The 27,516-nt window shown below is 40.1% G+C and overlaps 1 protein-coding gene across 6 annotated transcripts in view; it reads right to left on the bottom strand.

Annotated features, from left to right (window-relative positions):
• Positions 1-27,516, bottom strand: part of Astn2 (astrotactin 2) — an 888,234-nt gene that overhangs the window by 29,267 nt on the left and 831,451 nt on the right. For all 6 annotated transcript variants that reach the window (XM_074051155.1, XM_074051156.1, XM_074051153.1 and 3 more), the window contains one exon: positions 22,361-22,502. In XM_074051155.1, the coding sequence (XP_073907256.1) occupies positions 22,361-22,502 (142 nt within the window). The remainder of the gene's footprint in view (positions 1-22,360; positions 22,503-27,516) is intronic.

Here is a 27,516-nt window from a genome sequence, read left to right as displayed (position 1 = left end):
AGATTACTTCAGCTGAGTCCATATGATTCTATGTGATGAAGCATGTGTTATGATTTGGTATGCTTTCTCCAGGTGCACCCCACAGGCCAAGGCATTATAGCAGGTATGTTGACAAGACGATGGAGCCTCCAGCAGAGTGGGTCCCTGAGTGACTGGTATAACAGAGCTCTCTGTCAACATGTACTAAATATGTTAAGTGAGTGAGAATTAAGCCTATGCTATATTATGTACATTCTGGTATTGTTAGTTCAGCATGATTTGGACTATCCTGAATTATATATGTGTCATTTACAGATGGAAGACAATAGAAACCAATTCAAGAACAGTAGATCATATGAACATGAACGTGAATTTTAGTTCAGGTAGCTTTTCTTTTGCTGGGAGGTCTTGTGGAGACTCAAACTAATTATCCTCCTGTCTTCCAAATTCTGAAATTCTAGGTATATGCCATTACACTTGGCTTGGTTCAGATATCTTGTTAGAAACTTTACATGAATTGTCTCTAAGCCTCCCTTTGTCCTGCTAAATAATGGCTATTATTGCCATTTTATAATTAAAAAAATCTAAAACTATGGTTTGACACTATTGTTTACAGTTCACACAAACAGTAATTGGCAAGCCAGTGTTTGAATTCAAGTTTGTCTGATTCTAAAGACCATTTTCTTTCTGTTACAATATGATTCCCCTGTGGGACATTTTTAAGTACTATACCACAGACCTATTGTCTTTGGCTTGATGAAGCACATAAAATGTGCTAGGAGGACCATCTAAGCTCAATTCATAAGTTATATTTTAGCATTGTCCTCTTGTTGCAGAAGAAGAAATGAGATGACAGAGGTTAAGTAACTTGCCCGATGTTCCCTGTCTAGAAAAATGGCAGAGCTAGGATTCACACCTAGGCAACATGGTTTCAAAACCATGGCTCTTAATCCTTTGGCCATTCCACATCTCAATGCTTTAGGAATTCCTGTCTTACTCCATGGCATTTGATAATAATTACATTTCCCTTCTGAAAAAGACAAAGAAAGGGCAATTTCTTGTCTTAGGAGAAGCAGGCGTCAGAAAATAGCCAGAATTATACTTCAAAATTAAAAAGTTTAAAAATCCAATATTTTGTTCTAAATTTACTATTGACTCTGATTCTTTGAAACAATTAGTCACCTTTCAAGGGGCCAGTAGGTTTGGCTATAAAATAGGGACAATATGATAATATTTTCCTTTTTGGATTAGAAGGGGGTTCTTGCTTTTTACCTCAATAGACTTCATCCTCTTAGGATTTCTCTTTAAAGGTATTGAGTGAGTGAGTGAGTGTGTGTGTGTGTGTGTGTGTGTGTGTGTGTGTGTGTGCAGCTGCTTATATAAAAATTCTAAAGTAAATTTCTAATCAGTATAATCCACTATCCCCTGATATCTCCATTTGGATAACCATATATAAGTCAAACACTTGCCTTCACAGTTTTCACCACCTTCCCAAACCATTCATCTTCTGTCTTCAGAAAGATGATTGGATTCAGTTATGTTCTGGGTATTACCTTCAACCTGTCCCTTCATCTCACTTCATATCCAATCATTTTCCCCATTGAGACCAGTCTCTCATTATTTCTCAAATTTATTCACTTTTTCTCTCCATTGCAATTGCTCTTATTTGGGCTTTCATCATTTCTCACCTGTAAAACTACAACCATCTCCCAATCAATCTGTCTGCTCCCCTCTTTACAGCTTACCTCCTCCCTGAAGACATCTCTTTCTGAAATGATTATCCAGTGATATCATGCATCTGTATAAAGTTCTTTGGTCTCCCATTACCCATATGTTCAACACAGACCTTTAGGGACAATTCTCTACCTTGCTAACTCTTGCCTAACCTCCTCCCAACTTCTAACTCCTCATCTGCTTCAATATTGTTTCCCAAAGTATGGTTTTCAAGGTGTATGTTGTTTCCCAAACATGCTGTGTCCCTCAGCCTGTGATGTGTGAAAGTTCCCTCTGCCTGAAATATCCATTTCTTCATTCCTCCAGGATCTTCTACTCCTCTTTTATATGTTTCTTCTTCTGGGAAGACTTCCCAATTCATTTGACAGATATAAGGGGCATAATGTGAGATATGGAGAACAGATCTCATTCTTCTGTGCTTTCCTTAGTGCCATGCACAGAACTTAATTATATCCTCACAAGTTCTTTACATTACCTCCTCCACTATTGGAGAAATTTAAAGGCAATATAAAAACCCAGCACCTATCCTCAATGCGATCCAACTTACTTGTATATCTATCTATCTATCTATTTATCTATCTATCTATCTATCTATCACTTACCTATGTAAATGATCTGACATATATAGTAGCTATATATAGAGAAATAAATAAGACTATATGTTGTGAATGTGAAATTTAGATGATAATCATTTTTGCCAATCATTGGTTATAGGTTCTTTAATTTGCTCTTTATAACAATCCTAAGTAGTAGGCCATATTACCTATCTTTGTCTATAGTTATACATGAATAAATAAAGTGATGAAATGAGATGTCTGAATTACAAGGATAGTCAGTTCCTGGGCAGGGTCCAATCCTAGAGTTTATCTGATTCCATATATGTGGTCTTTGTGTTATATAGTACCCAATGACATGAACTGACAATACTTTAGTCTTAACTGAAAAGGTAGTTTATAATCTACTTAAATAGATAAGACACACCCAGATGAACAAATGGTAAACAAGACAGGATACAAAGTTAGGCCCTGTTAAAACTGTTCAGAGACGGCATAAGGAGTTGGCAAAGTCTTCCCATAAGTAAGAGCTGGGACTTGTCACCCCCACTAAATATACATAGAGATAAACTATTCTGTCCAGACTGCCAAAAAAGGTTAACAATAGTGAAAGAATACTGGATCTCTGATGTCTTGGTAGGATTCCCAACTAGGTAGGAAATGCAGGAAAGATGGAAGCAGCTGAGGAAAACTTTGCTTCTGTTCACCCTGGGTTCCTATTGACAACTCTGAGAACTCTCACAGCTTAGGAATTGTAAGCACCAGGATGAAATTTTTCAAATCTCTCATTCAACTCCTTCATCTAACTAAGGCTGATAGAGACATTCAATTTGTCCTAGGCCACATAATGAATTAAAAAATGAATTCAAAGATAATCCAAGGTTGGGATGCTGTATAGACACTCACCATGATTAGCAGTGTTCAGCAAGGACTGAGAGCAGTGCCAAGAGAGGGGTGCCCTTCCCAAACATCTCACTCTGCCTTCTCTCCTTTGCATGAGCTGTCAGTGTGGTTTTCAGACATTCTTTATGTGGGGAAATTTCAATTCTGTTTGTTTTTTTCCTTCATTTACCTGCCTTCTCTTCTTTGATGCTTGATCTCTGGGTCACATTGCTCTGCTGTTCGCTTGCAATATGGATCAGCTTACCACCAGCCATAAGCATGGTTCTACAGGCACAGTGAGTGCCACAAGCCTGATCCCTAGAAACTTGCAAGGGATGTGGTCCTCCCACTCCCATGTAAAAACAGCCTCAGAGTGGTGATACAGTCACCGTGTAAGGACACCTGCCTGAGATACTGCAGAATGTAGGACTCAAGCCCAATCCTGTCTGCATCCCCCACCAGGGCCGGGTGCTAATCACCATGCTGCCCCTCCTTGTTTTAGCCAGCAGATTTGATTTCTACTTTGAACTCAGGCAACACTGTATAGCCTTCATCTTATATCTCAGAGCCCAGCTCTGAGAAGGAAACCATCCGGCTTCTTTTGCCCCATGAAGATAAGCCTCCCTGGTCGACTGGACACATCAGCCTTAGAAACCTTGAGTTACCAGAATGGAGGCATCAGGCTGGTGGGGCACGATTGGGGCATCCGGCCCAGATAAGACCTTGCCACGGCTGGATAAGCTTTCACAAACGTAAGACTTTGCGTAAGCACAAGATTAGAAGAATACATTATTAAAATATTTATTATCTTACAGGTATTGACAACAAAAAAGGCAGGGGGGAGTTCTCAGGAGAGAGATAAGATCCAGTGGGCCTTTCTGTGTCTTGGTTTTAAGTATGGGTTATTAGAGAAATTAAATTTGTATTAGCAATAAACAAAAACAATCCAAGCTGTAAATGTTGACTAGAAGCAGATGCAGTTTCAACATGTTTATATGAAACTAGAAGTGGTAGTAGAAATTAAAGAACAAAAAAGTAAGCAAATAAGTGTAAGCCTACTGTGCTCGGGGAGTAGAATACTATGGATTCAGGACAATGGTGGTGTTTTCAGAGGGCAGAGAGGGGCAAATGGGGGAGGGAATAGTCTTCAAGTGTACTTTTAATTTAAATTTCTTTTAGGAGAAAAGAAAAAGCTCAGAAGCAAATATGGCAGGGTATTGACATACATTAATCCTTCATGATGGCACATAGTAGATTATTGTACTTTCTCTGGACATCCTAGTATTTTAGTTTTCATAATTAAAACAAATAAATGAACATATCTGTGACACCTATTGATTTACACTTTGCAGAGCTTATTGCACAAATAACCTTGAAAGCCAGACAAAGCAGGGTTTATTGCCTACATTTTACATTCAGAGAATTTGCTATTTGTGGGGAGGGTGTTAAGGGGGCTTCTAAATGAAGGACACCTAGTGGGAGAGTGATAGAGCTGGCACTTTATCAAGTGCTGGGCTCCTTGTACTACATTTACCTTGACTTTGAAGACAAAACTGTTCCCCTCTTGCACAAAAATCACTATGAGGTTTGTATTGGTCCAAGGACTAAGATGGCACCAAGGTACTTCTAATCGCCCACTTCTTGGCCACTACCTTCTCATCACTCCACTGTTCAACAATGAGCCTTGGCGTCATTGGCTCTGCAGATATCTTATGAAGCTTGGATATGAGGCTGGAACTTCTAGGCAGCCTGCTTCACAATTCACATCAGCCTATCCTCTCTGTGACCCTCCTCACCCACTCCCTTTTCACAAGTTTGGCTGTTGTACCTTTGTAGGGTTCTCCAACTCCCCATAACTTCCTCAGACAGAATTCTGAATGTAAGGTGAGGAAGCACAGTGAAGGAGTTAAGGATCCATGACACTGGCACCAAAAAGACTGAGATATGAACTCTGCTCTGTGCTTCAGCCCTATGAACTTCTATTTTCTCATCTGTGTAATGGGGGTAATAAGACTTTGAAGACAGCCATTTTTTTTCTTTTAGTTCTGTTTCTCTTACAGCTATTCATACTCTTTCTGGAAATACAGTACCTGGGAAGAAACATTTCTCCAACTCCCAATGTGGTTTGAGTGAGACTAATTCCTTTCCTGTCCACCTACATCCCACCATTTGGAGTGGTAATATCACCTAGGCAAGGCAATCAGAGTCCTTCTGAATTTACTTCCACAGGTCTGTCTCATCAAGATGGTCTTACCAGTATATTAGCTAGAGTGATCCTACTAAAGAGCAAATCTGGCAATGTCTACACAGCAGTTGGCTCAAGACCCTTAATGGCTCCCTTTACCTCAACTCAAAGTCCACACTTCCTTAGTTTGGCCCAGAGTCCCTTTATGACTTGAGCACTACCAACTTCTTTGCTTCACCACCCTTATTTGTTTCACTGACCCATGATGACCCGAGTACAGTTTGTAAACTTGCCAGATTGCCTTGCTCCTCAATAACTTTGCACATATGGCTTCCTCTCCCTGGAAAACCATTTTCCCTTATCTCCCTATCTTCATCTTACTGATCCTAATCATCCTTTAAAGTTCAATTAAAATGTCATGTCATTGTTTCTGGCCAACTTTCTCTAGGCAGGGAGGCAGTCCCTCCTCCGATCTATCACATCACATACTACATATTATTGTGAGTTCTGTGGAACCAGGGACAATGTCTTGTTCATCTCTGGGTTCTAAGAATGTAGTGCAGAGCTTTACAGAGAAGTAGACACTCACAAAGTAATGGAATAAACACCAATGCTAATAGGGAGGATGTCACCTTTCAGTTTACCCTTAGAGAATAACTATGTGTGCCTTACTTAGGTAAATAAAGAAAGGCAAGAAGTAGTCGGTCCTGGCTACAAAACAACTTCCTGTTTTCCCAATCTTTTTCTCAATAGCTCATGATCTACATGATATTATAGAACTAATTCATCAGTTTTAGTTAGCTTGTGGAGTAGTAATTTTTGTATCTATCTGGCTCTTCCCTAAAGAGTAGGAAACCCAGGGCAAGTACAGTGTCTCATTCCTCTATGCCTCCCATACAGGGTTTAGCAGGGAGGAATGTAGTGCAGAGGGTAAGAACATGGACTCAGGTCAGATACAAGCTTTCAAATACAAGCTCTGTCCCTTATTCTCCTCATGACTTTTGTCAATTTATTAAACTACTATGAAACTTTATTTTCTTAACTCTAAAGAGACAAGAAAGAAAAGAAACTTCATACTTCAACTTATGAGAAGTAAGACTAATACATTCATTTATTTCTACAATAAGCTACTCACTAGAAATAGTTATTGACTGCCTTCTGTGTGTGTGCAGTTAGGTATATATAGTAAAACAAAGCAGACACCATCTTTTCCACATAAACTGTCAAGACAAATAGGGATAAATATGAAAATATATGTAAATATATATTAAAAAGTTTGATAACTGCAGCAAAAGAAAAAGATGAAGTAGATATCAGATAATTCAGAGTATGGATTGGGATATGCCATTCTGAGAAAGCAACATTTTGGTGAAAAACTGAAGATAACAACCAAGGCAAGGATGTAGCATGTGCCAAATTACTGTGGTGGATGAAAGTACTTGATCTGATGTTCAAAATATTCAATACATGCTAACGTGGCTTCTAGGTCAGTTAGTGATTAGGAACTTGGTCTCTGGAGCCATGGTGTCTGATTCAAATCCTTGCTACGCTATGTACTTGTACTGTGTCCTTTGGCCAATTTCTTTACTTCTCTGACTTTTGGTTTTGTCAGCTGTAAAACTGAGATATTGGAATGTAGTCCGTATTGAGAGGACTGGATGAGTTAACTAATGGAGAGCATTTAGCATGGCAGCTGCATGTTGAAAATACTTTTTAAATAGTAGCTATCAATATTGATTCTTGTTTTGGAATCTTCAAGTATGCACATGGATGGTATCATAAAGAAGAAGAGGGAAGTCTTACCTGGAGAAAACATATTCAGGTTAAGAACTGGGCAATCAATGGGAAATTAGAGGAGGTTGTCTGATCAAGTGCCAGGGACTCAGATGCCTCTCTGTAAATAATATAACCCTTGCCTCAGAAGCAGCACATTTTATGATGTCAATGGTGGTGATGAGACATCTCCAGGGGACTCCCTTGGCCTGCTGTTGGCTTTCTAGATTTGAACAAGGATATTGAGATTCCTGGAAAAAAGTTATGACTCCAAGATAATGTAATGTACAAAAATTCACAAGATTAAAGAAAAAAAAAAAACAAACAAATATCAAATCTCTGGAAGTTACCTCTTTTTTTTTTAAAGATATTTTTATGGGTTTAAAATCCATCAAGAAGCCAGCAAAATTAATGTTTATTTATCTGGTGGCTTCTTAGTGTCCTCCTTGCTCCTGTGCTCTCCCTTCTCTCCCTGTTACAGGACATAGATATGATTCAGAAAGAGCTATTTAATGTTATTAAGTCACTATACACTTTGGAGGAGAGACTTCAGGGGACAGCCTGTGATAAGGGTGAGAGGAGTTGGATACAGCTGTGGGAGTCAGATTTGCAGCTCACCCACCCACAACTTTTCCACCAACAAGACAGCTCCTCAAGCCTTCCTTGCTTGCTTTAATCTGTGCATGTTTCCCAGAAATAAATAGTAACTTCTCCTTTTTCTGGCAAGGATGCCTGATGAAACTCCCTGCAAACAGGGCCTCTCCCTCCCCTTCTTGCTGGCCTCACACATGCTAATGCAAATCAGTCCTGACCCAGCCAGGGGTCTAAGGGAAGGCTGCCAGGAGCTTAGAACAAACACGCAAAGAATGTTATTTCATTTCTGGCATCCTGCAGAAAGAGGGACCAAGAGAGGGAAGCTGGGCAGTGAGGGAGCTGGAGAGAGACTGAGAATTAATATGAATACACATAGCAATAAGAGTGGAGAAAATGGAAAAATGGAAAGGATGGGAAGAAGTCTGCATGAATAAAGGCCCTACTAGATGCCAGAAATTGACATGAAACATTTAAATTGCACATGTACTATTTAAGTAGAATTTATTATTCCCACTTTTTAGATGCAAGATAAGGTTTGGCCTCCAAGGTTAAACAATTTTGCAAAGGTCACTCAACTATGAACCCAGATTTTAAAGTTCAAATCTTTAATTGTATCTTCTCACTGAAGCTATCTTATTAGTTGTCCTTTGATAGATTCCCAAAGAAAACTTGGAGCACAGCAACTCCACATTCTATAATTCTCATTATCTGCCTCTTCTTCTTTATCCCCCATTACAGTTTTAATTCCAGACTCATTATTTCTTACAGTTATTATAACACTCTCCTAACTAGTCCCCCCACCATCAGTGTCTTATATTCTAAGTCATATACCACACAGATCTTTCTGAAACTCAAATGTGGCCTTATCACTGTTGCTCAGATCTCATCAGTGACTCCTGGGCTTGCATTGCAAGGTCTTGCCAGTCTATATTTCAACTGTACTGAACTTTCTGCTATCCTTCATATGTACACCTTCAATTTCCCACCTCCTTGCTCTTGTTTCACCTACTCCTTCTGTGTGTGATGCTATAACTTCCTCAGTTCTCAGTGTTTAATGCTGTCCAATCTTCAAAATCAGTTTGAAGTCACCTTCTTCAAGTAGTACTGGAGGCTGTTAGAAATCATACCCTCCTCAGAACTCCCATGCCTTTGTTATGGGGCAAATCACCTTCTTCCCCCACCATAATTAGCTGCTTGCAAGTTTATCCTCACCACTGAGCAAAGCTCTTTCAATTTGAGCAATAAGACTTCAAATTCCAATTGGATCCCTGCCTAAGAGAGGGATGAAACAGAATATAATCATGTTAGAATCATGGTTCTGTCATTTACCAATCAGGTGACCTTGGCAAGTAATTTTTAGACTTTCTGTCTTAATTTCCTTATCTATAAAATGGGATGTTATAGTACTCACCATAGAGGGTGCTGTATTGTTAAGGTTCAAAGAGTTAGCAGAGCTAAAGTTCTCAGCACAATGCTCGCATGTAGTAGCTAAGTTCAAAGACGGTTCATGATGACAGTGAAGACAGGCAGGGACCATGTAATTGCTTTATTCTTGGCTGATAGCTATAATTGTTTGCATGAAACGCGGACTCCATTCAGTCTGTAATGCCTATCATTGATTTTTGTTGCTTGCCAAGTTGAGTAGCCATTAAGTGCCAGGCCATATGTTATGGATTCACAAGTTCCTAAAACATGATTTTGGAAACCTGCTTTGATCGCTAGGCATCTTGGTTCTCTGTGATCACAAGAACTATGGTAGGAATGGGTTCAAGGAACAGTAAAAGAAAAAAGAGAGAGGGAAAGTATTTCTTGTTATGTTATATGTTTTGGGGAAAAGACACCAAATTGGACATGTTTCGTGTCAAAAAGACATGGGAAGATGCTCAAGGAGAGCAGAGAGATATGAGCAAGTGCCCGGAAAGCAAACCAGATGAACACTTATTTAAGAAAGGCAATCATCTTTTTTGTTGTTATTGTTTTGTTTTTTGTTTTTTTGTTTTTGACAGGGTTTTGCTATATAACCCAGGCTGGTCTTGAACTTTCCATCTTTCTGCCTCATTCTCCCCAGAGGTAGGATTACAGATTATGTATGATTATATCCAGCTTAAATAAAGCTCTTACATGATAATATACTGGACACCCTATGCCTGAGAGCTCTGAATGTGTTAACTTCTCTGTTTTTGTCTCACAACAAAATTCTAGCATAGGAAGTAGCAACTTTCCCACATTATGGATATAGAAATTATGACCTAGGGAAAATAAGTATCTTGTATAGCCAAAAAGTATCTGAGATTTGAAGTGATCCTGGGATAGCAAGACTCCATGGTCTTAGAAGATTGGTAACACGTGAATGTTTGGATCTACGAAAAGAGAGTAGCAGGTGAGTTACAGTGGCATTAGGAGCCCTATTATAGCCCAGCTCTGACACTGGCTTTCTTAGTGACCTAGGATAGTTTCTCCTATAAAGAGAGGTTTTAATCAATGATGACTGTGGCCTCAGGTGCTACTATTATGTGAGACAATATGAAGGCAGGTTGGGATTGTTGGTAGATGGAGAAGTCTGTCTTTGGTGGAAAGAACAGAGCTTAAAGAAAAATGCCAGAAGTCTGGATTCTGTCTTGCCTCTGACTCTCTACACATCATTAATGGTGATCCCCTGCAGTCTGCTAACACCTTTCCAGTGGTGACCTCAAGCCTGCTTGCAGCAACAGCCTCCTCCACAAATTGAGGTAGGAGCTGGGAGGGTGGGGGGCAGTGAAAAGGCAATCCTTAGTGTTCAGTGTTTAACTCACAGCTAAGATTATGGGAGCAGAGAAAAGTAAGGAGCACGTCTTCTAGCCTAGGTTCATTCCTAGAGTTCCTATATGGTAAGAGAAGGAAGGGACATTGCCATCAAACCCCTCCCCCTCATTATACTTGGAAGAAACTGAAGTTTAGAAGGACAAAGTTCTTTGCCCAAGCTCCTATGTGTGTGGGCAAGAAAACTGGGCACAGAGACTATGTGAGACTTGTGACCCAACTGTAGAAACCTCTCCCTATTCTGAACTGTCTCTGTACTTGTCCCTAAAGGTGATGCTAATGTAGAACATGACAATCACAGCCTCCTGGTAAAAGCCATGGACTGGGAATTAGGATCACCATGCTTAATCCTGGCCATGCTTAACTAGGAAGCCTATGATCCCTCATGCTTCCTCATCTGTAAACCTAGAGAATTGACTTAGAATTCCCAAAATAAAGACTTACAGGTTAATTGTTACCTACCAAATTGGTTTATTTGGCTAATTTCAAATTGATTGACATACACTGTTTAGGATATTTCACTTGAACATCTAATTTCTGGCTTGGAAAAGTCAATATGGGGTGAGCATTCTCACATATTAAGGAGTAGCAGGAGTAAGTATTCTCTGCTCCATTTCTAGTTCACCACAGTCCCCACTTCTCCCTGTTATCAAGCATCTGGCCACATTGGCCCATTGACATCACTGCCTGGTTCCTCCTTTCAAAGCCAAGTTGACAGTTCTCATCTCCATCAACTGTCTGCTGCCATCAGCATGGAGTTCTTGCTGCCCCTGAGATTTCTAGACATTGAGCATCCATGATAGAATGTTACCTGATGACAAGCTGAAATTCATTTCCCTTGTGTCCTTATACCACTCTCCTACTATCTGATATCACAGTGAGCACACTTGTGCCCTTTATCTTCTGCACAGATCTACAGAGGCTTGAACACAGTGGGCTAGCTTCCTGAGTATTTTAAAAATATGAATAGTCAGTCCAGGTTCGTTGGGGTTGTCATTTCTAGGGCCTTTGGTGATCTGTATCCTCTTTTCCATTACAGGTAACCTCTTCTCTGGAACCATGAATCTCATTCATACCATTCCCTCCCTTGAAGCTTTCCCATGGTCCTTCTGGATCCACAGTACTGCTAACGAGGTTCCTGCCTGCTCTGTTGCCCCAGTTCTCCTATGTCCCTGGCCCTTCTCACTCCAGCTACACTCTCTGCTGCACACTGTGTCTTGTTTTCCATTGTTTCAACAATCTGTCCTCTGCTGAAAACCCCATTGATCCCTGGATTAGTATGTTATGGCCACCATTTTTAAAAAGCCCATGAATTTGATGGCTGAAAACAACTGAAATACATTATCTCACAGTTCTGGAGGGTGGATGACTAAAATCAGGGAGTGAGCAGGACTATGCTTCCTTTGGAGTCTCTTGGGAAGAATCCTTCCTTGCCTCGTCCAGCTTCTGATGGCCCAAGTATTCCTTGGCTTGGAACAACAAAACTACAATCTCTGCCTCCATCCTCACATGCTTTTTTCTCTTGATGTGTCTTTGTGTCAACTTCTCTTCTTACATTGACATCACTCATTAGCTTTGGGGACCAACCTAATCCAAAATGATCTCACCTTGATCTTAAATAATTTTATCTGCAAAGACTATTTCCAAATAAGGTCATATTCTGAGGATTTGGTACACATGAATTTGTGGGGGAGAACATGGTTCAACTCATTTCAATGCCTCCTCTCAACACCTCAGGGAAACTTGGAAGCAAAGCAGCTCCCTAGCTGTGTGAGTGGCTCTTCTTTGGTATTCCAGTGCCTCTCTGGGCATTCCCATCAGAGCCTGAAGGAAAGCATCATGTAACAGCCTGGTTCCTTCTCAGTCTTACTGCCATAACTGTGAAAGCCATGAAGGTAGGAACTTTGTTTAGTTTGGTCAGTTCTGCATCCAAAGCACCGACCTTAGGGTGAGACATCTTGCAAATGGCCAAAAAATACGACTTTCTTGAGCACGCTACTCTGAAGTCAATTATGCAGAAAAGGAAAAGCTGTTTCCAGATCTTTGCAGAAGTGAGGTGAAACTATGCTCCACTGGCCCAACACCTTCCTCACTCAAGAACAGACTCATCAAGTCTTAAACTGTGAGGACCCAAATCTTCCCTTTTTTCTTTGCACCCAGTGGCCTCAATAACTCTCAACCCAGATAATACTCCATACCATATTCTGAATTGTTACAACAAAGCATAGATTAAAATACTTCCTAACCCTCCTCAAAAGCCTTTGATGGCTCCCTATTCCCTTCAGGAAAAAGTCCAGCTCCTCTTCTCAGCCTTCAAGACCTAGCTCCGCAGCACAGCCTCAATTCTAAGCTCCCTCCAACTTCTGAGTTCACATGAGCAGTCTGTGCCCTGTCCCTTCAGAACCCTGGCTGATGTCCCATTCCTGGGAAAAGTCCTGACATAGTCTGAGGAAAGAAACAGCCTGCCTGAAAGTCCCCAGCAGGTTTTAGGAGCCTCACTGTCTGTCAGCTAAAAAACAGCGTTATTTATCCTGTACGAATCTCTCTTGGCTTAAGATGCGTGACTGTATTTGCTTCTGGCTTGTGGACAGCTCTTTCCCTCTCTGGGGCCCCAACTGTGCACTTTGGAGAGGTCAGCGTGACCTGATGTTAGATGGGATTGAGTCTTTAGGCTCCCCCACCCCTCATCCTCACTCTCTCACCAACAGGACTGGGTACCACATCCAAGAATGTTCACATTCCACTTGAGTTTGGGGACACCAGAAGCCCCAGGGCCCTGCTGACCTTTGGGAACCTTTGACACACTCAGCTGTCTCTTCAATGCAGAACCTGAGAATAGGCACATGCCTTTGACCTAGGCTGGTGTGGGGTGTTGCAGGAGCAGGGTGAATGTAAGGGAAAAGGCACAGGAGGATGGAAGGAGAAGAGAGATGCTGGGACTGTGCAAGACAGATGTCAAGAAATGATAGTCAAAGAGAAAGGGACAGAAATGCAGACACAGATAGAACAAGTGGAAGAGAGGAAACACAAATGCAAAAAGACAGAAACAGATGGACAGGAAGTGAGAGTGACACAGAGTGGGAGGTAGCATCCATGACCAAGAGAGAGAACAAAAAACAAAAGAGAAGAAAAAGAGGGGAAAGATAAAAACAATGGACAGAATTAGAAAGCAAAGAAGTGATGTAAAATGAGACAAGATGCAGGAAAGCAAGTAGAAAGGAAGAGGAGGGAAAGAAGGAGGGAGGGATGGAGGATGGAAAGAAGTAAGGAAGGGAGGGAGGGAGGAGGAAAGAAAGGAGGGAAGAAGTGACAGGGGAATGAGGGACAGAAAAGAAAAAGAAGGGATGGAAGAAGGAAAGAAAGAGGAAAAGAAAAAATAATGAGAAAATTTCACAGTGACAAAGAAAAAGCCAGAAAAGATCAGGGCAGGACCTGTGTCAGGCCCCTCCTGGCTTCTTTCCCTGGTGTGTCCTAGATCCACCTTGGTCAGCAGCCTTAGCTTACATTGATTTCAGAGGCTGCGTCCCTGGCCCTGGTCAGCATGGAAGGCTTCCTCTCTGTAAATCTCCTTTCTCATAGTGTCTGGAAGGCCTCTCATAAATTGGCCAGGTCATATCTGGAAGCCCATGGAAGAGATTGTGCCAAGAAAAAGGAGTATACCTAGCTGTGATCTGAGTGAATTCTTTCATCTAGATGTAGACCTTTGCCTCCCCAAATGCCAAGGCTTGATCAATCTTCTTGCTGCCTCCATTTCTTGTGATGTGAAGCTCATGAATTCTAAAAAGATTCTTGGAAATGGCCCTTTGCAATCTATCTTCTAGAAGTGGATTTTCTCAAAGGGAAATCACTTGCCCAAGGCCCCACAGCCATTTAGGGCAAGAGGCAGGATGACCCTTTCAGGTCGTGGCCTTCCTCCCATCCTCTAGGCAAGTAGTTTTGAAAGCCAGCCATGGAGGGCTCCTGATGACTTTCATCCTGTTACCAATAAATTCTGTGCTGAATCTTGGCACGAAGAGAGGAAATGAAGAGTGTAAAGTAGGAATGCAAATAAAGAAAAACATTGGAATTTCATCAAATATATAATTATAGTATCCATAGTGGGGGCCCTGTTTGTGTGATATACTTCCCAGGTTTTACCTAGGGATGGTGGTGTCCTAAGGATGGTGGGGAGCCAGTGATACTCCAGCCAAGGCTCCAAGTTCCCTGGGTTTTTGTAATGGTATCTTTGGGCCAATAGCCTGATACAAACATCAGCGTTTAGAGACTAGCAAACAACAAGCAGATGAGAGCTGGGGATCAAGACATCTAAAAAATTGCACAGGAAGTATGTACCTAGAGAGGAGTGGATGTTCTCAAGGAGGCTCAGGGTTTTACTGTGTGGCACTGTGGGGATTGGTAGGCAGGACAAAGTTTGGAGTTTAGAAATAGGCATATAGCTTTTGATGGAAGAAATGAAAATTGTTTTCCATATTGTTTCCAATCCACCCAAGCAAGGATCTTTGTATAAAAGATTCCTTTCTCACAGCTTCTACCTTGTGGACCCCACCATTTCTACATGCCCAATTCATGTCATAATCTAGTATAGTAATATGGAGTTCAAGCACTGGACCTAAGTTGCCTAGGTGCAAATCTTGACTTTTCTACTTATTATCTCTATTGTTCTGGTCAAGTTATTGAACTTCTCCATGCCTTAGGAGCCTTATTTATTGGATGAGAGCATTACCAACTTCCATATTATCTCAAAGTTGTCTTTTTTTTTTTTTTTTTTTTGGTGGTGGTAGTGGTAGTGGGGTTTGAGCTCAGGGCTTTGTACTTGCTAGGCAAATGTTTTACCTCTTCAGCCAAGTCTCCAGCTCTTGAGGAATAAATTAGATAAGATTTATGAGAAAGGAGAAAGAGGAGGAGGAGGAAGAAGAGGAAGAGAAGGAGGAGAAAGAAAGATTGGAAAGAAGTAAAGACATAGAGAAAAAGACATAGAAATCTAGAAAGAGATGTAGAAATATTGTATTAAACAATACCCTGTTATATAGTAGGTGTCTATTGAATATTTGATGAGAGTCAGTAGGATGTTGTAAATGAGTGAGAGGAGAAGTAAATGTCTCCAGCATTTATGCCTTGACTTAGAAATTTGTTCAGGTCATTCAACAAATATATTTTGCATTTTAAACTAGTGTCAGACACTATATTAGACATCAGGGATAGAGAATGAAAAAGGAAGATACAGACCTTGTTCTTTATGTCTTTTCAGTGGGGAAAGACAGACACTAAATAAGTAGTAACCAAATCATTACAGCTTTACTAAGCACTACAGCTTAGTAGTAGTAGAGTGTGTGTGTGTGTGTGTGTGTGTGTGTGTGTGTGTGTGTGTGTGAATGAGGCGGGTGAGATCTATGTTTGATAGTGTGGTCAAGGAAGTCCTCTCTAAGGAGTGGCATCTAACTGTAGACTTTAAGTAAAACAAGGAACCATCATGGAAAGAACCAAAGGAAGAGCCTTAGGGACATTAGAGTTGAAGACCCTGAAGAAGGAAGAGACTGGTACATGTTAACATGTGTACTTGAGGAAAGAGGATGGTGAGGAATAAAGACTTAACCTACTCTCCCACTGGAATGCTATGAACATAAGGGTGTCAACAGAAGCCATGACAGGCATGATTGCTTAGGTAAATGCACAATCACAAATGGTTACAACAGCAGTTACTACTCTTTCTGCCATTTGTTAATTCTGGACCATGAACTACATAGTATTTTGTGCTGTTTCCAAGCTTTGGAGTGTATAGATCCTATTACAGTTCCATCTTATGTATGAAAAAACTAAAACAGAGGGAGGTAAAAAAAACATGCCCAATTCTACACACTGGGCAAGTGTTGGAGCCAAGATAAAACCTACCTCTATCTGATCCTAAAGGTCTAATTTAAATGAGTGTGTGTGTGTGTGTGTGTGTGTGTGTGTGTAGTGGTATTGAGGGTACAGATTCAGAGGACCCATTGCCTTTCCTGTTGTTACTCTTTGACAAACAGAAGGATATTCATAATCATTTACACATAAACACAACCTGATGAAATGTCAAAACATTTCATTATCTACTATCTATTCTAATATATGTAACAACCTCAGGAGGTACAAATAGTTCTTTCCATTTTATGGAAGAGATCAATTTTACGCATTTTACAGATGAGAAAGATGAGGCATGAAGTACCTTCCTCTGGGATCTGTAGGCTTTGATCTGGGTCTTCTGGTTCCCAGGGCTGGCATTCTTTCCACTGAAAACAATGTTTCTTGCAGTTAGAAAGCCTTCTCTCATCCCTATCCTCCCCAGGCACTTCTTACAATTCAAGTATGTATGGGAAGGGGAGGGAGGACAGCCATTTAGGTATGAAGTCCACCAATACCCCTTCTTTCTTTTTTTCTTCTCTCTTTCTTTTTTCTTTATTTTTGGTGGTGGTGGCACTGGAGTTTGAACTTTGCCTCATGGTTGCTAATTAGGTATTGTACCACTTGAGCCACACTCCCAGCCCTTTTTGCTTTAGATATTTTTCAGGTAGGGTCTTCCTTTTCATAGACTGGGCTGGGCCATGATCCTCTAAAGATTCCTGTGTAGATGGGATCACAGATGCGTGCCACCATGCCCAGCTGCTTGCTCACTGAGATAAGGTCTCCATAACTTTTTCCCAGGCTGGCCTTGATCTTTAATCCTCTGAATCTTTACCTCCTAAGTAACTGAGATTAGACACATGAACTACCACAGTGGGGCTCTATCCCTTCTGAAAGGTGACTGGACAAAATAGTTACCCCCTGAAGCCCCAGTTTTCCCATCTGTGATATGGGAGATGATAATAACTCTGCTACCATCTGCACAGGGTTAAATCAGTTAACACATGTCTCTTACATGGTCAAAGGCACTTTCTGCTGTCCAGAAAGTACTTGTGGCACTGAGAATGAGGATGTTGGTTTGAAGTTTCCATGCCTACTTCAATGTGCAAGATATAGAACTCACTGAGTTCAACCTTTTCTTATCCAGAGGGAACATTAAAGCCAGAGAAGGAAGGGGGAAGAACTGGCCTGAGATGGTACTGAGAGCAGTGAGAACTGCTTTCTGACTCTTGACCTCAAGCTGTTGTTTTTTGCAATGCCCTCCCTTCTCCAGGGCCTTGGTTTTCCTTTTCTTCCTCCAACTTCACCCATCCCTATTAAGGAGTCTTTCCCCTAAGACTCCCATTGCCACCATGGCTGCTGGCACTTAAATGCAATACCCAGGCTCACTTGGCATTCTTTTCATAAAGATGAAGCCAGAGAGGTGAAGGTGGGCCTGGGGCAAGCCTCTGAATGTATGGGAATGAACCCCCACCCCAGGAATCAGGCCTGGCTGCCACCGGCATGTTCACTGAGGACCCTTTGGCAGCCATCCATGATTAGAGAAAGGCAAGGCAGCCAAGACAAGACAGAGGCTAATTACCTTGGGTAATAAGAAATTGGAAAGCAGCTATAAGAAGGGTGTCTAGGCTTTTAGCCAGGCAAGGACAGGGACCACAGATGCCCAGCCTTGCCTCAGTCATTGGTTCTAGTGGAGGCTCCTGTTCAGGATCACCCTTGGAGTCCACATTTCAAGGGAACAGGAGCTGGCCCCATTGTTAGACCTTATAGAGACCCTCTCCCTCTCCTGTTCTTGTTTGTTTTCATTCAAAGCAAAACAAATGAAATAAACAAGGAAATTCCATTTAAATAGGGCATGGGTGCTGATGTTTCTGTTTTGTTACACCAGGGTAAGCTTAGGACAGAAAATCAGCCTTGACTTTCACTCTTCCAGTTGGTCTTACCCTGCAGCACTGTGTAAAATTACATGGATGGAGGGGCTGCAAAAGCAATTTTTCCCACCTAGGTGGGGTGAAGAGATGGAATGGAGATGGAAGGGGGAGGGAGGAAGACAACAGGGAGGAAAGAAGAGAGAGAGAACCAAAAATTCAAGTAAAAAAATAGAACAGAGAGACTGAGATGCATATATAGAAACAGAAACTTAAGAGAATAACAAATTAAAAAGAAATAAGGAATGATAGAGAGAGTAACAGACAAAGACAGGACTCCATATAGAAAATTCTTAGCCAGAGAGGGTTTAAAAAGCAGAAATATAAAGAAACAGAGAGGCACAGTTGAGGCAAAACAAAAGTGAGAAAAGTAGGTAAGCTGGAAGGGCAGGAGTCCAGGAGGATAAAGAGAGACAGAATGAGAATAAATCCCATGGCAAAAACATATATATCCAGAACTCTCAAGCTGTGGGGGATCTAACGTATGTTTGTTTTAAAGATGCTGAAATTGTGGGACAGGGAGAGAATATGAAACTTCAGCACAAGGTCTCAGAGGCAGAAGTGATGGTATCAGGATGTAAACCTTGGCTCCCTGATGAAGAGGTTAGTCCTCCACTCTCCTATCAGCTGACTCCTTCTGAAGACCTAAATGGGGAGGCTGGTGTCTGACTGTGTTTTTACCTAAAAACTCAGCTCTTTCTGAGACTTTTCTCCACTGGATCCATCCTATCCTCCCCTTTTTCTCCTACAGGGGATTTGGATGGTCATTTCTTTCAGGACTAGTAGGACCCCAACTTATTTCATAAGGAACAGTTCCTCCAGGGTTGTCCTTGGAAGAAAGAGATACTGATAACTAAGGACTGAATGAAGAGACTGAAATGGGAACAGAATTGCTAATGCTTTCTGCAGGCCTTCCATGTGCCAGGCATTCTGGTAAACCCTGTTCTTGTCGTTTCTTAATTTAGTCCTCTTTTCTACCACCACATGAGACAAGGGTGATTTCCAGCCTTCTTTTCCAGAGGAAGAAACTCTCTAGAGTGGTGAGAAATGACTTGCCTGGGGTCAGGTTATCAGTACATGCTGGGTAGAATCAGGATTCACACCCAGCCCAGCCTATCCCAAAGTCTGTGCTTTTTCCACTGCCACATGTGGCTTTTTGGGTTTAAGAGAAAGAACACAAATTTTAGTAAAGAATAAGAAGCAAGGAGAAAATGAGAAAGCCCAAGTACTATTTTAAAACTCAAGACTGAGTGGGTCAGCACTCACAGGAGGAGTGCTGCCGGTAGAATGAGAGAATGTTCCAAACAACACCCTGGCTCTTTGTCAGAGTAGCCCAGATCCCAAGGCCATTAATAAAGTCAATTTCAAAAATAAATAAATAAAATAGTGTTCTGAGATAGGGAAGATAAGTTCATGACAAGCACATTTCCAAGACAGAGGAAGATGTTCCTTTTCTACTTCAAGAAGTGGGAAGGAGGGGAGGTCCTAGGCAGTGAGGAAAAGAAGGGGACAGGGAAAATGTTCATTGCTTAAAAAGATGGCAGTTGATTTGTCAACTCTCAATATTAGTTGCTTTTGGGACCTGTAAAAATATATCATTGTTCTCTAATGGGGCTGTAGGCATTAGCCCAGCTAATACCTAGTCCTTATAATGTCACCCAGAGACAGGGTTACTCCTTCTGACTTAGTAGATAGGAACCACCTAACAGGGCTCTAACCCTCTCTGCTAGTCTGCTAGATGCTGTATCTTCCTCCTTCAGTGGAAGGATAAATGTGTAGGGAGATGAAATTCACTGCCACAGTAAGAGCAACAGCAGTAACAAGAATAACAACTAATATTTGTTATACTTTCTACTGGGAACTCATCACCAAGCAGACACTTGAACACTACCTAATTAAGTATCATGGATGGATGGATGGATGGATGGACAGATGGATGGAAAGAGGTATAGAAGGACAGAGGGAGAGAGGAAAGAAGGAAGAACAGGAGAGTCCTGGTGAGTCAGACATCACCTTACTAACATTCTCACAGGGGAGAGAGTGGAGGCTCAGAGGATTGAGCATCTCACTCAGAACTCAATTATCACATAGCTGATAAAAGGCATAGATTTGTACCCAGGTTCAAACTGGGTACAGTTCAAACTCTTGAGGAGTTACAGAGGATCCGGAAACCAGCCATCAGGAAGTCTGTACATGCCATTTTCCTCATATATTCATAGTTTTTAGAGTTTGGGAGGGCCCTATAGCTCTTATTCCAGTTACATGCTTATATTGCATAGATACTGCGACCCTAGAGCCCAAGGAGTTCAGTGCTTACTGGTTAAGAGGCTAAAGAGTCGCACTCTCAAGGTCTGGATCCCATTCCTACCACTCACTATGGTCATTCTTTAAGGCCCAGAGCACATCCCACTTCCTCTGTTTACTTTGCCAAGATAACTCATCAGGAGAAATCTGGTAACCTAGTGTATTTCAGAGATTCCATCTCTAGGGCATTTACTATTCCTAAACAATTTAAGACAAAGTTTGAACCCAACATCTCTGAGATAGTCAGTGGTAGAGCCAGGATGAGAAGGTCCAATTCCCAACTTACTGTGATATTCTTCAGTTTGGTTCACTAATGTATTAGATATTATCAAAACAGCATAAATCTGTCAGATATTCAAAGGGAACCACAGTATTTGGAAAAGTCATAATCTTCAGAAGGGAGAAGAAGGGGGAGATGCAATGTGTTTTAGAGGTGAGAGGTTTTCACAGGACTAGGATTTATTGAGCACATACTTGGGAAGGCTGTGCTAGGGTATTTCTTGTTTAATTCTCACACAATACTTCAAGCTAAGTTTTATTACTTCTGCTTTACAAAGGCTGAAACTGAGACCTACAGAGGCAAGGAAACTTCTTTAAGGTAATATAACTAAAAAACATTAAAGCCACATTCTGAATATAAAGTTTGTGGCTTTTCATGTCACCATTAGGTCATACATTTTCTGAGGACAGGACCTCTGCTTTGCCACATCCATACCTTTGAATGGTGATAGAATACAAAACATAGAAATCCTCAGAAAATATTTAATAAATAAGTAAAAGAAGTATGAATGAGTAAATAAAACTGTAAATAAAAATAATTGATAAATGAATAAGTGAATCAAATGAAGGAATATAAGAGTGGTTAGATGGATGAATGTGATGGATGGATGAATAAAGGGAAGAAGGGAGAGATCAAATGGAGGATGGGTGAATGGTTAGTAGATAGGTGAATGAATGAGCAAATAAATCACTGAGTAAATAAAATTATGGTTGAACAATTAGTAAATAAAACTCAACTTCTTGACAATTTCAGCTTTCTAAGCTAATGAAGGAAGTGATCTATGGTTTCATAATTTGAGTATATGAAAACAGTTCATCTCTAGAACTCTACATTATAGGTTATGATGGCTATATCCAGATGTGCAATACTTATTGAGGAGGTAGGAAACAAATAAAAAATGAGCACCTTTTCTCTTCTGAGACTAACAAATGAATCTCGGAGTGATTTCCTCTTACATCTCCAGAACTTTGAATACAATGAGGCCAATATAGTCTATAAAGCACAAATAGATGTATTTATGTATAAATATGTATATATTTCAGCATATAGGCATCTCACTATGTATACATAAACACATGTAATATACTAATCCAATATTTCTAAAGGGAGACTCCATGGAAGACAAAAAAGAACAGTAGGCAGGGATGTCCATCCCAGTACTCTTTGATAAGTTCTTCTATGATCTTGAAGAAGACAGTTTCCCTCTCTGGACTGTAGATTCTTCATCAGTAGGAAGTAGTGGTTTTGAATTTTTGTCCTCCCTAGGCCCTTTTGGACTAATCTTGTGTCACTCTGTGACTCACTGCAACCACCCTTTTCAAATGAATACTTCTAAACCTTAGGCTCTTGGTGCATATTCAGGCTAGCTAATAAAACATTTGGTTAGCCTGGAGAGAGCAATTCCTGCCGCCATTCCTCCCAGGCTAAAAATCATCCTATCTGTTATATACCCCAAACACCCATACCACCTTACTTGTAGAGACCATCAGGCTCCAAGCATTTGAAGATGACCGAGTAGATACTGACTTCAGGGACCTCTCCATGGCTTCGACCAGCTGCTACACAAGATGTGCCCAGGCCAGAGAGTAAGTCATCAGCAAAACTCAGGAATTCTCCTGGAGGGAGACAAAGAAATGTGAGCTCCCCAGCCCAGGCATTGGTGAGTCTACATTCATGTCCTATCCAAACCCATCAAATGTCTAGATACCATTATTAGGAAAATTAGTGGGCAGAAAAAAACACTGATCTGAAAATGATACCGATTCACATCTAGCCTGATGACTCTTTGTTCAAATTTATCCCTGATTTTTTTCACCTGCAAAGTAGAACTGCTAATACCTACCTTTATGAGGTTATATCAAAGCTAAAAAGAAGTAAATTATCCTATAATAAAAATTCATGAAAAGACAAGGGAATTATGCTTTCTTTCTGTCCAGAGTAACTATTTCGGCCTTGTCACTGCCAGTAACGTCGCCTAAATCCTTGAGCAAAGCCCTTCTTTCTTGGAATTGTGTTTTCCTCCTTCATATAATGACAGAATGACCTAGGGATATAAGAGATTTCATGTCACATGACCACTTTTATGCACTGATGCTAGATTCATGGAGTGTTTACATTGAGACGGACAGAGACCCAGATTGGTTAAAGAAAGAGTTCTATGAGTGATTAGCAATGAAGATCATGGACTCAGGAAGTGACAATGGACAAAGTGCCACATATTTGTGCTCCCTGAACTCCACAATTTCTAAAAGTTCATTTAGCCAATGGATTTTAGGAAGCAGTTGAAGTTTACTAGAAAGAGAACTCTGTAAAGAAGACTAAAAAATAAAGAATGAATAACTGGACTTGTAGAATTTTAGGATCTAGACTTAACTCTGATAAGAATTTGCTATATAGATTTGGACAACTAAATCCCCACATCTGTGCTTTAGCTTTCTCCTATGTAAGGGACAGGTATTAGAATCATTCTTAGAAACATTTTTTAAAAATAGATATATATAAAAATGAAGTTATAAGGATAAACTCTGCAGTACTGTTTATACTTGCAAGGATTTAGAAAAAACTTAAGTCTTTAACAATATAAAAATGGCTATATTAATAGTAGCTTGATGATGTAATGGGATATTTCATAGTCGTTAAAAATAATTTGTGTGCCAGGTGTTGTTGTATATAGGTTCGCACCTATAATCCTAGCTACTTGGAAGACAGAGATGGGGAGTAATTGAGGTTTGAGGCCAAATGTGTACAAGACCCTATCTCAACTAAAAAAGCTGGGCTCAGTAGTGGTGGTCATCCCAGCTGTAATGAAAGCATAAATAAGAGAATCACAATCCAGGCCAGCCCAGGCACCAAAAACCCAGACCCTATTTGAAAAATAATAGAAGCACAAAGGGCTGGAGGAGTGGCTGAAGTGACGGAGTGCCTACCTAACAAGCACAAAACCCTGAGTTCAAACCCCAGCACCACCAAATAAAAAAAATTTTTTTAAACTTGAGGAATAATGTGAAGTTATATGAAAAGATATTCATGTCATATTGTAGGTTAAAAAATAGGTTATACTATTAAAGAATCAGGCAATTTTGTGGAAATTTTACATATGTTTGAGCTTAAAAACAGGAGGAAAAAAGTAAAGCAAATGCTTAATAGTGGCTCTGTCTGGAGAGTGAGATAGTGGGTACTTTTTCTGTCTTATTTTTGCTTATCTCTACTTTTAAAAAATTATCTTCAAAAAACATACATTGCTTTTATAACAAGAAAAAAATCAATAAAATTACTTAAAAATAGATAAAGTAAGTGAGCCAGTCTGAATGGCTTCCTAGTTCCCTTCCAAATGCTAAAACTGGATGATTTAGGAGCAAAATTGGCATATGAGGTATTTTATACCAAACTGCATAAAATTATATGAGGTCTCCCACCTATTGCTTCCTTGTGTACCTTCAAGCTTATGTGGAGACCCTCAGACTTGTATTTGCATATATTCCCAGTAGAAAGTAAGAGGACGATGTCTGCTCAGTTATATCCTTTCTACTCGGGATTAAGGATAAGCCAATGAATTAGAAACATTGTGAAACAAAATGTTGGTCAAGTATTTGAAAGGACTGGGATGCAGAGAAGTCACATGGTATTCTTCTGCCAGGGAACTATTTAGGGAGCATATACCCATCACTTCCTATTGGTCTTTCAAAGAAAAGTTAACATTCTTAAAGAAGCACAGTTAAAAGAGAACCCAAAATATTTCATTCTTCACCTAACAATCAATCTTCGAACACTTGTCTGACTGAATTGCCTGGATAGCCCTGGGATTCAGTGGAAAAACAGTTGCATGATATATTTGCCCATGTAAGTCCAATATAGCAGATCTGATGGGTAGTAGGTTTTGCTTTAATAAAGATAATATATAGTTCATAAACTCATCATATAATTACTGAATTAAATGTCTAAATCAGGCTAATGACAGCAATATGCAATTTTGGCTATTGTTTCAAGGAGAACTGAAAATGACAGCTATTTCCACCACTTGTTGCAAGCCCTTAAATTTCTCAAAGTCTCAGTGTTCCCTTCTGTAACAAGTAGTTCATAGGTCTTTTATGGGCTTAGAATCTAGAAAGTAAAGCCAAGTATCTAGAAAGAAACAAGTATGTCTAGAACCAGAGGTTTTTCTGGAAAATGAGCAGGTAAATAAACTTTTATTCATTACAACCTTTGACATTCCACATTCACATCATCTTTTTCCATGGTACATTTGTGAACCAGTAATATCTCCACTCCAATCGATATCCAAAAGAACAATTATGGGGTGAACAATTTTTTAAAAAAGAGAGAAAACATGGGATTGTTCACTGGATGGGGTGAGGGTCTTGTTTCATTTGGTTTCTCAGGATTTCAAGTCTGGCTGCTTATATTTGTTTTCTTTGAGCATGGTTCCATGTCTGTTTTGCTTTTCAATTTATTTCCAGATAGCCATTTAAAGAATTGGCCATTTGTGAGGGAATTCAGTACTCCTGTGGCCAGTATTAATTAACTGTCTCGAAGCCAAAAGATGGATGACATTCATTTTCAAATGGGCATACCTCTGCAGATATTTTCATGAATTTCAGAATAATTTGGACCATGGATAAAAGCCCCATAAACATGTTAGGTTAGTATCAGCACAGTTCTAAACAGTTCTAAGGTTTATATGTTTAGTTCAAGAGAAGAAATTGTATAACTTGGGGTTAAGTACTTATACTAAGGGTATCATAAGTATATTTAGTGCCTAATTCTAGTCAAGACTATGTGCATATAATGACCTTGAAAAAAGGCAAAAGGAAGGGACCTGATGCTTAGTACATACTTTTTCCCATTTAATCCTCACAGCAACCTAACAAATTAGATGTTGCCATTGTATAGTAAAGTTGAGGTTAAAATTGCAAATTAAGCAAAGAGAGCTGAGATTTGAACCTCTTTTTTTCTAACTCTAAAACCATATCTTTTCTTTTGTACTATGCTGCCTCCTACAGAAGATTTTAAAATGATAGTGTTAGAAAGCAAGCTTCCTCAAAGCTATTCAATTTGTGATTGAATTCATGCTACTCTCTTAGTTCTATGGGTTTGAGGAAGGAGACAATAAAAGAAATGTTCCCTGACTTTCTACAGCTTGTAATCTGACATCAGGAAGGGTTGTTAAATACAAGAACAGACCTATAAAGTGAATTGTAAGATTGCTTTTCTTGGCACTCTATTTCAGAAAGTTTGAATGCAGTGTAGATTGAGACAGGTGAATGAAGTCCCCTGCAGTGTCTTTCCTCATCTAGTGGAGGAGGTCCTAAGAAAGGCCTGGGGGCTTGTCTATGCACTAATGCAATCAAAGCAATTCATCCACATATACTGTAGTTCCATAATATACCCTATTCCACATCTGGCAGCAGTACAACTCAATAAGCAGTAATATAGTGCAGTGATAAAGAAATCAGGCTCTGAATTTACACTGCCTTGGACTAAATCCTGGTACACCCCCACTTACTGCTTGCTTTGGATAAGTTCCTGAATTCTCATCTGTATTTTTTCATCTGTAAAAAGGTAATGGTAGCTGATATAGCATTGCAAATATCATATAAAATACTGCATATAAACCAATTAGCAAAATGTCTAGTACATGGACCTCAAAATCTATATTAACTGTCATTGTTTTTGTTGTTATAATTCTTGTCATCATGACAAAGTGGCGATAAGGACTCTTAGGCATTCTAAAAATCCAAAATTCTTCATTCATAGGTGATAAAACTGAAAGTCAGAGAAGGAAAGTGGCATGTCCATCACCATACATGGAATAACAGGTAGATTTGAAGCAAAAACTTGGTGTCTTGACTCCTATAATACTTAAGATCATTTATGTAAGATAGCCTATGAGATACACAGAGAATTAAAGAACTTTCAAAACTGCCACCAGAGCCCTTCCTCCTCACCTTCTGAATACTTCAGTCAACATGAATATGACATATATTTACCAGGCATTTACTATGCAGTAAGTATTGTGTTAAATAAATGGTTCCACCTTGTTATTTTCTTAAGCCTGGAATTTCTGAGAAAGATCCAAAGAGACAGAATCAGTGCAGTAGGTCTTTAATATATAATATATTGTAACAGTGGTTTCCAAATTAGAATATGTAGAACTCCAAGGATAAGGATGAACATGAATAAGGGAGGGGCCTGAGTTGGTCTGTCCTATATCCACACTAACCTTCAACCAGATCAGTTCCAGTTTGATCTATATATTAGTGGTCCAAGTTTTATTTAGGTTTTTCAAAATGTTTACGAAAACTTAACTTAAAAGTTTTGTTGCTTGCCATGGTTGAATTCCCAGACTGTGCCACATTCCTTCACTGAAACACAGATACTCAAGGATATTGCACCCAAATCCAAGAATTTGTTACTACTTAGGGTGCAGACTTTAGAATCAAACCCCAGGTCTCTTGCATCTGAGCCTCACGTTCCCTACGCTAGCCCACTCTGCCTGGGATACCTCTGTTTGCTCTTTCCTGGCACAATGTCAAGTCCTCCTGGTAGAACCCTCCCAGAACCCAGGTTGCTGCCCCTGCCTCACCCAAGTCTGTCCAAGTATCTAACATTCTTTTTTGTTTGTTTGTTTTG

Source organism: Castor canadensis, chromosome 13, assembly GCF_047511655.1.
Source record: "Castor canadensis chromosome 13, mCasCan1.hap1v2, whole genome shotgun sequence".
NCBI lineage: Eukaryota > Metazoa > Chordata > Mammalia > Rodentia > Castoridae > Castor > Castor canadensis.
Note: the sequence above shows the minus strand (reverse complement) of the source record. Positions and strands in the feature narration are given on the sequence as shown.